We start from the raw sequence: 15,112 nt of genomic DNA, 5'->3' as shown, positions 1-15,112 counted from the left end.
AGTTCTACTGGGAAGAGAGACCAGAACACTACTCCTCTAACCAAGAGTTCTACTTGGGAAGATGAGCCAGTAACACTACTCCTCAACCAGAGTTCTACTGGGAAGAGAGACCAGAACACTACTCCTCTAACCAGAGTTCTACTGGGAAGAGAGACCCAGAACACTACTCCTCTAACCAGAGTTCTACTGGGAAGAGAGACCAGAACACTACTCCTCTAACCAGAGTTCTACTGGGAAGAGAGACCAGAACCTACTACTCCTCTAACCAGAGTTCTCTACTGGGAAGAGAGACCAGAACACTACTCCTCTAACCAGAGTTCTACTGAGGAAGAGAGACCAGAACATACTCCTCTAACCAGAGTTCTACTGGGAAGAGAGACCAGAACACTACTCCTCCTAACCAGAGTTCTACTGGGAAGAGAGACCAGAACACTACTCCTCTAACCAGAGTTCTACTGGGAAGAGAGACCAGAACACTACTCCTCTAACCAGAGTTCTACTGGGAAGAGAGACCAGAACACTACTCCTCTAACCAGAGTTCTACTGGGAAGAGAGACCAGAACACTACTCCTCTAACCAGAGATCTACTGGGAAGAGAGACCAGAACACTACTCCTCTAACCAGAGTTCTACTGGGAAGGAGACAGAAACTACCCCTCTACCCAAGTTCGACTAGGGAAGAGGAGACCAGACACTACTCCTCTAACCAGAGTTCTACTGGGAAGAAGACCAGAACACTACTCCTCTAACCAGAGTCTACTGGGAAGAGAGACCAGAACACTACTCCTCTACCCAGCAGTTTCTACTGGGAAGAGAGACCAGAACACTACTCCTCTACCCAGAGTTCTACGGTGGCAGAGAGACCAGCAACACTACTTCCATCTACCAGAGTTTCTACTGGAAGAGAGACCAGAACACTACTCCTCTAACCAGAGTGTCTTACTGGGAAGAGAAGAACAGAACACTACTCCTCTAACCAGAGTTCTACTGGAAGGAGAGACCAGAACACTACTCCTCTTAACCAGAGTTCTACTGGAAGAGATACCAGTACACACTTACTTCCTCTAACCAGGAGTTCTACTGGGAAGAGAGACCAGAACATTTACTCACATCTAACCAGAAGTTCTACTGGAAGAGAGCCCAGAACACTACTCCTCTAACCAGAGTTCTACTGGGAAGAGAAGACCAGAACACTACTCTCTAACCAGAGTTCTACTGGGAAGAGAGACCAGAACACTACTCCTCTAACCGAGTTCTACTGGAAGAGAGACCAGAACATTACTCCTCTAACCAGAGTTCTACTGGGAAGAGAGACCAGAACATTACTCCTCTAACCAGAGTTCTACTGGGAAGAGAGACCAGAACACTACTCCTCTAACCAGAGTTCTACTGGGAAGAGAGACCAGAACACTACTCCTCTAACCGAGTTCTACTGGGAAGAGAGACCAGAACATTACTCCTCTAACCCGAGTTCTACTGGGAAGAGAGACCAGAACACTACTCCTCTAACCAGATCTACTGGGAAGAGACCAGAACACTACTCTCTAACCAGAGTTCTACTGGGAAGAGAGACCAGAACACTACTCCTCTAACCAGAGTTCTACTGGGAAGAGAGACCAGAACACTACTCCTCTAACCAGAGTTCTACTGGGAAGAGAGACCAGAACACTACTCCTCTAACACGAGTTCTTACTAGGTAATAGAGACCAGAACCACTCTCTACTCCTCTAACCAGAGTTTCTACTGGGAAGAGAGACCAGAACACTACTACTCCTCTACCCAGGTTCTACTGGAAGAAGAACCGAACACTTACTCCTCTACCCAGTTCTACTGGGAGAGAGACCAGAACACTACTACTCACTAACCTACCTACTCACTGGACACACGACTCTTATCCTCTACCCAGAGTTCTACTGGAAGAGAGACCAGAACATTACTACTCCTCTAACCAGAGTTCTACTGGGAAGAGAGACCAGAACACTACTCCTCTACACACTTAACTACGAATACATTCTACTACTCCAATTACTACACACTCTCCGTCTAAAGCTACTGAACTCCCTTCTAACCAGAGTTCTACGGGAAGAGAGACCGAAACACTACTCCTCTAACCAGAGTTCTACTGGAAGAGAGACCCAAAACACTACTCCTCTAACCAAGTTCTACTGGGAAGAGAGACCAGAACACTACTCCTCTACCAGAGTTCTACTGGAAGAGAGACCAACACTACTCCTCTAACCAGAGTTCTACTGAGAGAGAGAACCAGAACACTCCTCCTCTAACCAGAGTTCTACTGGAAGAGAGAGCCAGAACACTACTCCTCTAACCAGAGTTCTACTGGAAGAGAGACCAGAACACTACTCCTCCTAACCAGAGTTCTACTGGGAAGAGAGACAGAACACTACTCCTCTAAACCAGAGTTCTACTGGGAAAGAACCAGAACACTACTCCTCTAACCGAGTTCTACTGGAAGAGAGACCAAACACTACTCCTCTAACCAGAGTTCTACTGGGAAGAGAGACCAGAACATACTCCTCTAACCAGAGTTCTACTGGGAAGAGAGACCAGAACACTACTCCTCTAACGAGATCTACTGGGAAGAGAGACCAGCAACCTACTCCTTAACCAGAGTTCTACTGGGAAGAGAGACCAGAACTTACTCCTCTAACCAAGTTCTACTGGGAAGAGAGACCAGAACACTACTCCTCTAACCCAGAGTTCTACTGGGAAGAGAACCAGAACACTACTCCTCTAACCAGAGTTCTACTGGGAAGAGAGACCAGAACACTACTCCTCTAACCAGAGTTCTACTGGGAAGAGAGACCAGAACACTACTCCTCTAACCAGAGTTCTACTGGGAAGAGAGACCAGAACACTACTCCTCTAACCAGATTTCTACTGGAAGAGAGAACCAAACACTACTCCTCTAACCAGAGTTCTACTGGGAAGAGAGACCAGAACACTACTCCTCTCTCTAACCGAGGTTCTACTGGGAAGAGAGACCAGAACATTACTCCTCTAACCAGAGTTCTACTGGGAAGAGAGACCAGAACATTACTCCTCTAACCAGAGTTCTACTGGGAAGAGAGACCAGAACACTACTCCTCTAACCAGAGTTCTACTGGGAAGAGAGACCAGAACACTACTCCTCTACCCAGAGTTCTACTGGGAAAGAGACCAGAACACTACTCCTCTAACCAGAGTTTCTACTGGGAGGAGAGACCAGAAACCTACTCCTCTACCCAGAGTTCTACTGGGAAGAGAGACCAGAACATTACTCCTCTAACCAGATTTCTACTGGGAAGAGAGACCAGAACACTACTCTCTAACCAGAGTTCTACTGGGAAGAGAGACCAAACACTACTCCTCTACCAGAGTTCTACTGGGAAGAGAGACCAAACACTACTCCTCTAACCAGAGTTCTACTGGGAAGAGAGACCAGACCACTACTCTCTACCAGAGTTCTACTGGGAAGAGAGACCAGAACACTACTCCTCTACCCAGAGTTCTACTGAGAGAGAGACCAGAACACTACTCCTCTACCCAGAGTTCACTGGAAGAGAGACCAGAACACTACTCCTCTAACCAGAGTTCTACTGGGAAGAGAGACCAGAACACTACTCCTCTACCCCGAGTTCTACTGGGAAGAGAGACCAGAACACTACTCCTCTCCCTCCTCCTCCTCTCCCTCTTCCTCCACCTTTGTCCTCTACTTCCTCCTCCTCTACCTCCTCCTCCTCTACCCCCTTCTCCTCTCCCTCCTCCACCTCCCCCTTTGTCCTCTACCTCCTCCTCCTCTACCCCCTCCTCTACCTCCTCCTCCTCTACCCCCTCCTCCTCTACCTCCTCCTCCACCTTTGTCCTCTACCTCCTCCTCCTCTACCCCCTCCTCTACCTCCTCCTCCTCCTCTACCTCCTCCTCCTGTACCCCCTTCTCCTCTACCTCCTCCTCCACCTTTGTCCTCTACCTCCTCCTCCTCTACCCCCTCCTCTACCTCCTCCTCCTCTACCCCCTCCTCCTCCTCTACCTTTGTCTTCTACCTTCTCCTCCTCTGTGTCTCGCACTGTCCCACTAGGTGAGTCAGTAGCCCTAAACACCATCAATCCACAATGTGTTTGACAGGTACAAGTACAGGTATGGGTAGGAACGTTGTATAGGCAGGGCTACCTTTCCACTGAAACATCACACCTCCTCTTCTCGGATGCAAAAGCTACATTCCAGGTGTTCCGTTTCAGACAAAGAAACTACTTGTTTGGCAGCATGCCAGTTAAAATGGTTTGGAAATACTGGAAGAGTTGGACAAATATTGATTTAACTTTTATTTAACTAGGCAAGTCAGTTAAGAACACATTCTTATTTACAATGACGGCCTACCAAAAGGCAAAAGGCCTCCTGTGGTGACGGGGGTTGGGATTAAAAATAAATAATAAATACAATACAAGGATATGACTCAATGTTTGATGTTCTTTGATGTAAAAGCTAGAGCAACATTACAACCTTGATTGGCTGTGAGCATACATCGTTTATTGAGGATGTCCTCCCTGGCTGACGTACTTTGTAACTTCATTTCAACTCCCTCAATGAACTGGGCTTCACTAATGCGCTGACATCAACGTGTGTGTGTATATTTATCTGGCAGGGGAGACATCTTCATCACCAAAGAGGTTCACCCAAGGCGAGGCTTGGCCATTCCACTCTGCCAGTGCTGACCCCTGAGAATAACAAATACATTCATAAATAACTACAAGAGGACATTTACTGGAGGACATGTGGTGTGGTTGCTAGTCCTGAAGTACTTCTGGACGTAAAATGGTAGTAGTAGTGGCAGTGACAGCAGCAGTAATGGTAGTAGTAGTAATGGTAGTGGTAGTAGTAGTAGTAGTAGTAGTAGTAGTGGTAGTGGTAGTAGTAGTAGTAGTAGTAGTAATGGTAGAAGTAGTAGTGCGGGTAGTAGTAGTAATGGTAGTGGTAGTAGTAGTATTAGTAGTAATGGTAGAAGTAGTAGTAGTAATGGTAGCAATGGTGGTAGTAGAAGTAGTAATGGTAGTGGTAGTAATGGTAGTGATAGTAGTAATGGTAGAAGTAGTAGTAGTAGTAATGGTAGTGATATTAGTAGTAATGGTAGTGATAGTAGTAGTAATGGTAGTGATAGTAGTAGTAATGGTAGAAGTAGTAGTAGTAGTAGTAATGGTAGAAGTAGTAGTAATGGTAGTAGCAGTATAAGTAAAAGTAATAGTAGTGGTAGTAGTAACATTAGTGGTAGTAGTAATTGTAGAAGTAGTAGTAGTAATGGTAGTGATATTAGTAGTAATGGTAGTGATATTAGTAGTAATGGTAGTGATATTAGTAGTAATGGTAGTGATATTAGCAGTAATGGTAGTAGTAATGGTAGTGATATTAGCAGTAATGGTAGTGGTAGTAATAGTAGTAATGGTAGTGATATTAGTAGTAATGGTAGTGATATTAGTAGTAATGGTAGTGATATTAGTAGTAATGGTAGTGATATTAGCAGTAATGGTAGTAGTAATGGTAGTAGTAGTAGTAGTAGTAGTAATGGTAGTGATATTCGTAGTAATGGTAGTGGTAGTAATAGTAGTAACCGTAGTAATGGTAGTAGTAGTAACGTCAGACGTAGTAGTAGTAGTAGTAATGCTAGTGGTAGTATTAGTAATGGTAGTAGTAGTAGTAGTAGTAGTAATGGTAGTAATGCTAGTATTAATGGTAGTAGTAGTAGTAGGAATGGCAGAAGTAGTAGTGCGGGTAGTAGTAGAAATTAAAGTAATAGTAGTGGTAGTAGTAACATTAGTGGTAGTAGTAGTAGTAATGGTAGTATTAGTAATGGTAGTGGCAGTAGTAGTAGTAGTAGTAGTAACGCTAGTGGTAGTAGTAGTAACGCCAGTGGTAGTAGTAGTAGTAATGCTAGTATTAATGGGACTAGTAGTAGTAGTAGTACTAATGCTAGTAGTAATGGTAGAAGTAGTAGTACGGGTAGTAGTAGTAGAAGTTAAAGTAATAGCAGTGGTAGTAGTAACATTAGTGGTAGTGGTGGTAGTAATGGTAGCGGTAGTAGTAGTAACGCTAGTGGTAGTAGTAATGCTAGTAGTAACGGTAGTAGTCGTAACGCTAGTGGTAGTAGTAATGCTAGTAGTAACGGTAGTAGTAGTAGTCGTAACGCTAGTGGTAGTAGTAATGGTAGTAGTAACAGTAGTAGTAGTAGTAGTAGTAGTACTACTAGTAATAGTAGTAGTAACGCTAGTGGTAGTAGTAGTAATGGTAGTAGTAACGGTAGTAGTAGTAGTACTAGTAGTAGTAGTAACGCTAGTGGTAGTAGTACTCAGTAGTAGTAGTAGTAGTAGTAACGCTAGTGGTAGTAGTAGTAATGGTAGTAGTAACAGTAGTAGTAGTAGTAGTAGTAGTAGTACTACTAGTAGTAGTAGTAGTAGTAACGCTAGTGGTAGTAGTAGTAATGGTAGTAGTAACAGTAGTAGTAGTAGTAGTAGTAGTAGTACTACTAGTAGTAGTAGTAGTAGTAACGCTAGTGGTAGTAGTAGTAATGGTAGTAGTAACGGTAGTAGTACTAGTAGTAGTAGTAGTAGTAACGCTAGTGGTAGTAGTAGTAGTAGTAGTACTCAGTAGTAGTAGTAGTAGTAGTAGTAACGCTAGTGGTAGTAGTAGTAGTAGTAGTACTCAGTAGTAGTAGTAGTAGTAGTAGTAACGCTAGTGGTAGTAGTAGTAATGGTAGTAGTAACGGTAGTAGTACTAGTAGTAGTAGTAGTAGTAACGCTAGTGGTAGTAGTAGTAGTAGTAGTACTCAGTAGTAGTAGTAGTAGTAGTAGTAACGCTAGTGGTAGTAGTACTCAGTAGTTTGCTGATGACACAACAGTGGTAGGCCTGATCACCGACAACAACGAGACAGCTTATAGGGAGGAGGTCAGAGACATGGCCGTGTGGTGCCAGGATAACAACCTCTCTCTCTCAACATGATCAAGACTAAGGTGATGATTGTGGACTGCAGGAAAAGGAGGACCGAGCACGCCCCCATTAACATCGACAGGGCTGTAGTGGAGCAGGTTGGGAGCTTCAAGTTCCTTGGTGTCCACATCACCAACAAACTAACATGGTCCAAACACACCAAGACAGTTGTGAAGAGGGCATGACAAAGCCTATTCCCCCCCAGGAGACTGAAAAGATTTGTCATGGGTCCTCAGATCCTCAAAAGGTTCTACAGCTGCACCATTGAGAACACCCTGACTGGTTGCATCACTGCCTGGTACGGCCTCCGACCGCAAGGCACTTTAGAGGGTAGTGCATATGGTCCAGTATATCACCGGGGCCAAGCTTCCTGCAATCCAGGACCTCTATACCAGGTGGTATCAGAGGAAAGCCCTAAAAATTGTCAAAGACTCCAGCCACCCAAGTCATAGACTGTTCTCTCTGCTACCGCACGGCAAGCGGTACCGCAGCACCAAGTCTAGGTCCAAAAGGCTTCTAAACAGCTTCTACCCCAAAGCCATAAGACATTGTCGTCCCCCCCCCCATTTTACGCTGCTGCTGCTACTCTCTGTTATTATCTATGCATAGTCACTTTAATAACTCTACCTATATGTACATATTACCTCAATTACCTCAACTAACCGGTGCCCCTGCACATTGACTCTGTACCGGTACTCCCTATATATACCCTCGCTATTGTTATTTTATTGCTTTTTTTAGGTCTTTTTTAAAATTGCATTAAAAGGTCTTATAAGAGCTTGTAAGTAAGCAATTCACTGTAAGGTCTACATCTGTTATATTCGGCGCATGTGACAAATAAAATTAGATATAATTTACACGTATGTTCAGACATCATTTACCCATATATTCAGACATCATTTACCCATATATTCAGACATCATTTACCCATATATTCAGACATCATTTACCATATGTTCAGATTCATTTATCCATATAATGACAATTTACCCATATGTTCAGACATCATTTACCCATATGTTCAGACATCATTTACCCATATGTTCAGACATCATTTACCCATATGTTCAGACATCATTTACCCATATGTTCAGACATCATTTACCCATATGTTCAGATTCATTTATCCATATGTTGACATCATTTACCCATATTATCAGACAATTTACCCATATGTACAGACATCATTTCAAACCATATGGATTAAGTTAAAAGAACAATCTAATGCAGTCTTCACCAACCTGTTAATCCTGATCGACTGGTTGATCGCCAAAGCATTTAGATTCGATTTCCAAACATTTCTGTTTTGTCTCACTGGTAGATGACCCCATTCAGCTGTCCTGCGTGCCGGGAAGGCAAATTGTTGTCCGATTTTGAACCATTTCATCTGAAGGTTCTAACTGCCTTTCCGGTGAACCCAGCAAATCAAGTGCACTATAGGCCTAACGCTGGCCAATCGGATGGATCATGTCTGCAGTAATGTAGCAGGTATAAAAGAAAGCTACAGCAAAGTTGATACTGTGAGATTTTAAACCATGACTAGAGAGAGACTGTCAACGAATACAGCCAAGAGCGGCTGGTTTTATGTTTTTCTTACTCAGCACTGTCAACACTTTTATAAGCCATAAAATGTTTGTTCTTCCTACTTCCACTCGCGCTACAACCAGCACTGCAGCTGTAGTGAATGAGGAGGAAAATGCATCGATAGGCTTGCATTGTTGTTATTAGCGGCATGGGTCTTTTTTAATATCAAGGAATATTTCTCCTCCCATAGGAACATGCATAAGATGAATTTGTGCATGAGGAGACTCGAGTTCTGCCATCAGCTGGAAGACGGTGTCCCTTTTTGGTCAGTGTCAGCGGAGGAAAGGGAGTGCGAAGGGACGTTGAGAGACGGACCCTCAGTCTGCTGCTCTCTCCCTCCGCTGAGACTGACCATCAGATGAGGCACCATCAGCCCAGCAAAATAAAAAGCTAATTATATAAATGTATGCTCACTCAGCTGTGCCTCACCAGTACGACAACAATGGATCTATTACCGGTGTGATCATAAAGCCTACCTCACATTCCTATTTATAGAATTTAAAAAAAAAATGGTCTGAACAACAGGGCAATTCTAGCAAAGCCAATATGAGGTGACAATGTATTGGCCTATAGCTTACGGCACAAACCTCAGTACTGTTTTTAATAGGTTAATGTTGCATAGGCTTACGTTTTTTAAGTTGTATTTAAAACGATTTGAGTTGTAGTTCTCGGCTTGCATTTTATCTCAGATAGTGATCTGGACTCAGAAAAGGTTGATCTACTGTAACACAGTAGATCATTGTTATTTCATCTGCTGCTGCTCATGGACATATTCTCCACTCTCACCTTTATATACATTATAGGTTACATTATATGTTACATTATATGTTACATGTTTTATTCTCAACCTATTTTTCACTGTTTCTAAACAGGTTCTAGAGAAGAAGGACGAAGTTGATGTTTCTTCTTAATCTACTTTACAGTTCCAGTATCAATGTGCTACTTCCGTGTCACGATGTTGATGAGGAAACTATCAACTTACAGGTGCAACAAGTTGAGCCACTCCTAGTGTATACAGTAGGTTTCTGCCAACTCGTGAATACACCATGCCTATAGACCATGCCCACTAAAGTAAATGATCACACCTCTCCTTTTAACGTGTGAGAGAGGTGTGTCATTTACTTGAGCTGAGGTCGAGGTGAGACACATTCAATTGAGCAGCAGTCTTCTTAGCTGTGGTCTCCATTGATACTAATATCAGATAAAGAATACTAACAAGACATCATAGAAAGAGAATACCAGACTAGTAATGGCTGCAGTTTCCTTGTCCAGATCTCAGAGAGTGTTCAGGAACTTGTCTCTGATCCTATTGAGTGGATCAGTCTCTCTGCTCCTGTGGATGGCTCTCAGGCACCCGCCTGGCTCAGACAGGGGTCCTATCCCCGCTCCGGAACTCCTCCCGTCGGACTACGCTGCCGACCTGCCGGCCTGCTCAGCCATCATCCGAGGAGACATGGAGGGTCCGGAGTGGGAGCAGCTCAGCCTCCTGCTGAAGACCAAGAAGAAGCAGCAGCTGCTGTCAGAGGAGTTCTACCACAACGTAACTCAGGACTGTCAGAGGTACGTTGCAGACAGAGGGTTCATCACCGTTCCTCTGAGCCAGGAGGAAAAGGAGTTCCCCATCGCCTACTCCATGGTCATCCACGAGAAGATTGAGATGTTTGAGAGGCTCCTGCGTGCCCTGTACACTCCGCAGAACGTCTACTGCGTCCACATCGACCAGAAATCATCCAAGGACTTCAGGAGTGCAGTGAGGGCTATCGTGTCCTGCCTACCCAATGTGTTTGTGGCCAGTAAGATAGAGAGCGTGGTCTACGCCTCCTGGTCCAGAGTGCAGGCTGACCTGAACTGTATGGAGGACCTGCTAAAGTCACCTGTCCAGTGGAGGTACCTTCTCAACACCTGTGGAACCGACTTCCCCATTAAGACCAACGCTGAGATGGTTCAGGCCCTCAAACTGCTGAACGGGAAAAACAGCATGGAGTCAGAGGTCACCAACGGCTACAAGAAGGGCAGATGGGAGTTCCACCACAACGTCACGGACACAGTGGTCAGGACAGAGGTTAAGAAGACCCCTCCACCAATCAACACCCCCATGTTCTCTGGCAACGCCTACTTCGTGGTATCCAGGGCCTTCGTCCGTCACGTGATGAAGAGTCAGGAGGTCCGGGTCCTGCTGGAGTGGGAGAAGGACACCTATAGTCCTGACGAACACCTGTGGGCCACTCTGCAGCGGATGCCTGCTGTCCCAGGCTCCAACCCCCCCAACAGTAAGTACCAGCAGTCGGATATGAACTCCATGGCCAGGGTAGTGAAGTGGAGCTACCTGGCTGGGGATGTGAGAAGCGGAGCCCCTTACCCACACTGCTCCGGGACCTACAGGAGAGCTGTTTGTGTCTATGGAGCTGGAGACCTTCAGTGGCTCCTAAACCAACACCACCTTATCGCTAACAAGTTTGACCCCGAGGTGGATGATGTGGCGATCAGGTGTCTGGAGTCCTACCTGCGCTTTAAAGCAACGTACAGTCTATCAGTAAAGACAGTGGAATCTAGGAATACCTTACAAAAACTATGAAAGGTTGTAAATACAATAGTGTAGCTGTTTTTAACTCTTTAACTCTATTCTCAACCGGCTAGAGGGTGTTCTATTTCTGATGTTACTGTATACTTCTGATGTTACTGTATACTTCTGATGTTACTGTAAACTTCTGACGTTACTGTATGAGGGTTGTAAATAAAATAATGTATTTTTTTTTTTAATGTTGGGGTTGCACTGTATAGTTGTGATTGTATATTCCAGACATACGTCCTCCTGTAGTATTTATTTAGTACTCCATCTAGTCCAATGACCAGTGTCACTGAACACATCAATTCTGTAACAGTTATACCATCGTTATTACAGTTCTACATGTAGTCAATAATGCCGGGCTATTAAGTTTTATAACATTATATATACATACTGTGTGTATGAGGGCACGACAAAACCTGTGTGTATTTATGACTAGTGTGCCTGGAGTCTTTCACAATTTTTAGGGCCTTCCTCTGCACCACTGCCTGGTATGACAACTGCTCGGCCTCCGACCGCAAGGCACTACAGAGGGTAGTGCGTACGGCCCAGTACATCACTGGGGCCAAGCTTCCTGCCATCCAGGACCTCTATACCAGGCGGTGTCAGAGGAAGGCCCTAAAAACAGCCACCCTAGTCATACACGGTTCTCTGTGCTACCGCACGGCAAGCGGTACCGGAGCGCCAAGTCTAAAGAGGCTTCTCAACAGCTTCTACCCCCAAGCCATACGACTGCTGAACATCTAATCAAATGGCTACCCAGACTATTTGCATTGCCCTCCCCATTTACACTGTTGCTACTCTGTTATCATCTATGCATAGTCACTAATAACTCTACCTACATGTACATATTACATCAATTACCCAACCTCTAATTATTATTATTATTATTACTAGCCCCCAGTATACAGCCTCGCTATTGTTATTTTACTGCTGCTCTTTAATTATTTGTTACTTTTATTTATTTATATTTTTCTTAAAACTGCATTATTGGTTAGGGGCTTCTAAGTAAGCATTTCACTGTAAGGTCTACACCTGTTGTATTCGGAACATGTGACAAATAAAAACTGATTTGATTTATGTATTTAATATATACACACACATATTTACACTGAACTATAAATAATATAAATGCAACAATGATTTTACTGAGGTACAGTTCATAGAAAGAAATCAGTCCATTGGAATCAACTCATTAAGCCCTGCCCTATGGATTTCACATGGTGGGCAGCAACCATGGGTGCCCATCCAATCAGAATGAGTTTCCCCCCACAAAAGGGCTTTATTACAGACAGAAATAGTCCTCCGTTTCCTGAGGAGCCGGATGTGGATGTCCTGGGTTGGCGTGGTAACACGCTGCGGTTGTGAGGTTTGTTGGAAGTACTTCCAAATTCTCTAAAACGACATTGGGAGGCAGCTTATGGTAGAGAAATTAACGTTCAATTCTCTGGCAACAGCTCTGATGGACATTCCTGCAGTCAACATGCCAATTACACGCTCCCCCAAAACTTGAGACATTTGTGGCATTGTGTTGTGTGACATAACTGCACATTTTAGAGTGGCCTTTTATTGTCCCCAGCACAAGGTGCACCTGTGTAATGGTCATGCTGTTTAATCAGCTTCTTGATATGACACACCTGTCAGGTGGATGTATTGTCTTGGCAAAGGAGAAATGCTCACTAACAGATGTAAACTTTGTGCACACAATTTGAGGGAAATAATATTTTTGTGCGTATGGAAAAGGTCTGGGATCTTGTATTTCAGCTCACGAAACCAATACTTTACCTGCTGCGTTGATATTCTTTGTTCAGTATATTTATATATAGATTGAACAGAAATCTGCCATTCAGCATGCGCCTTTATCCAAAGTGTCGTCCAGTCAGAAATGTTCTCACTTATTCATTCAGAAGCAACTCACCTTCTCTGTGTTTTAATTAAAGCCGCTCTAATGTAAAACAATATCTTAAGTCACATCACGGTATTAAGGCAGCTTTTTCACTTGACTCTTCATTTAAGAGTCGTTTTTTGTTGGAGCCATTTTTACTGTAGAGTACCTTAGACATGATTGTAACTAATTTGAGTCAAACATGAAACTAAACCCAGTCTTACCATATAATGTATTGTTAGTATAGTATAGTATAGTATATCATGTATTAACAATCTGTTTTGTATGCCAACTACTGTTGTAAGTATCTGTGTTCTGTTGTACTTGAAAATTCTTCCTAATGAATAAAGACACATTTGGATTTGGACATTTACTTTAGAGAAATAAATGTACAAGAACGTCCCCTCCAAAAACACTTGACAAAAACCAACATTCTGATTGACAGTCAGACTGGTATCACATTCCAGCATCAACCAATATGTCTTTAGGTTCTCCGTTTTCACACGGTATACCTTGTCGTCGCTACAGACAGACATGAATCTGGTCCTTCCAGACAGATGACAGTAACTTTTTCATGTAGGATTCTTTCAAAGACATTAGCAGTAAACCGTTTCCAGGTGATGCAAAACCTGCAGTAAAGCGTTTCCAGGTGCTGTGAAACCTGCTCTATTTAACATCACTCTGTGGGGTCATGTGACCTAAAATAAGGATCAAATCAAAAACCCATAAAAATATATTAATCTTTGTCCTTTCTCACCTGTTGAATATAAATATATAAATGTAATGAAGAACAAGCATCAACCCTCAGTAACAGAGTGACTTAAATACATTGCAGATACAAAACGTAACTATGACAACATCTCTATGTTTGGCTTGATACATAAAAGTTACAGAGCACGGTGGAGAGATTGACCAGAGAGAGAGGGTCGTAACAATGAGAAAGGGAGGAAGAGAGAGAGGGTCGTAACAATGAGAAAGGGAGGAAGAGAGAGAGGGTCGTAACAATGAGAAAGGGAGAAAGAGAGAGAGGGTCGTAACAATGAGAAAGGGAGGAAGAGAGAGGGTCGTAACAATGAGAAAGGGAGGAAGAGAGAGAGGGTCGTAACAATGAGAAAGGGAGGAAGAGAGAGAGGGTCGTAACAATGAGAAAGGGAGAAAGAGAGAGAGGGTCGTAACATTGAGAAAGGGAGAAAGAGAGAGAGGGTCGTAACAATGAGAAAGAGAGAGAGGGTCGTAACAATGAGAAAGAGAGAGAGGGTCGTAACATTGAGAAAGGGAGAAAGAGAGAGAGGGTCGTAACATTGAGAAAGGGAGAAAGAGAGAGAGGGTCGTAACAATGAGAAAGGGAGGAAGAGAGAGAGGGTCGTAACAATGAGAAAGGGAGGAAGAGAGAGAGGGTCGTAACAATGAGAAAGGGAGAAAGAGAGAGAGGGTCGTAACAATGAGAAAGGGAGGAAGAGAGAGGGTCGTAACAATGAGAAAGGGAGGAAGAGAGAGAGGGTCGTAACAATGAGAAAGGGAGGAAGAGAGAGAGGGTCGTAACAATGAGAAAGGGAGAAAGAGAGAGAGGGTCGTAACATTGAGAAAGGGAGAAAGAGAGAGAGGGTCGTAACAATGAGAAAGAGAGAGAGGGTCGTAACAATGAGAAAGAGAGAGAGGGTCGTAACATTGAGAAAGGGAGAAAGAGAGAGAGGGTCGTAACATTGAGAAAGGGAGAAAGAGAGAGAGGGTCGTAACAATGAGAAAGGGAGGAAGAGAGAGAGGGTCGTAACAATGAGAAAGGGAGGAAGAGAGAGAGGGTCGTAACAATGAGAAAGGGAGGAAGAGAGAGAGGGTCGTAACATTGAGAAAGGGAGAAAGAGAGAGAGGGTCGTAACAATGAGAAAGGGAGGAAGAGAGAGGGTCGTAACAATGAGAAAGAGAGAGAGGGTCGTAACAATGAGAAAGGGAGGAAGAGAGAGAGGGTCGTAACATTGAGAAAGGGAGAAAGAGAGAGAGGGTCGTAACAATGAGAAAGAGAGAGAGGGTCGTAACAATGAGAAAGGGAGAAAGAGAGAGAGGGTCGTAACAATGAGAAAGGGAGGAAGAGAGAGAGGGTCGTAACA

At 43.8% G+C, this 15,112-nt stretch overlaps 1 protein-coding gene across 1 annotated transcript; it reads left to right on the top strand.

The window, feature by feature from the left end:
- Nucleotides 1-9,240: 9,240 nt before the first annotated feature.
- Nucleotides 9,241-11,605, top strand: gcnt3 (glucosaminyl (N-acetyl) transferase 3, mucin type). Its single transcript, XM_038987403.1, has one exon. The coding sequence runs from the start codon at nucleotides 9,806-9,808 to the stop codon at nucleotides 11,129-11,131; it is 1,326 nt and encodes a 441-aa protein (XP_038843331.1). The 5' UTR covers nucleotides 9,241-9,805; the 3' UTR covers nucleotides 11,132-11,605.
- Nucleotides 11,606-15,112: the final 3,507 nt, after the last annotated feature.

The sequence above is a fragment of the Salvelinus namaycush genome, unplaced genomic scaffold, assembly GCF_016432855.1.
Source record: "Salvelinus namaycush isolate Seneca unplaced genomic scaffold, SaNama_1.0 Scaffold719, whole genome shotgun sequence".
NCBI lineage: Eukaryota > Metazoa > Chordata > Actinopteri > Salmoniformes > Salmonidae > Salvelinus > Salvelinus namaycush.
This window is presented reverse-complemented; position numbering and strand designations above follow the sequence as displayed.

Bases quoted from the DNA above. Each gene is read 5' to 3' on its own strand.
- gcnt3 (XM_038987403.1), top strand. From the start codon at position 9,806: ATGGCTGCAGTTTCCTTGTCCAGATCTCAGAGAGTGTTCAGGAACTTG.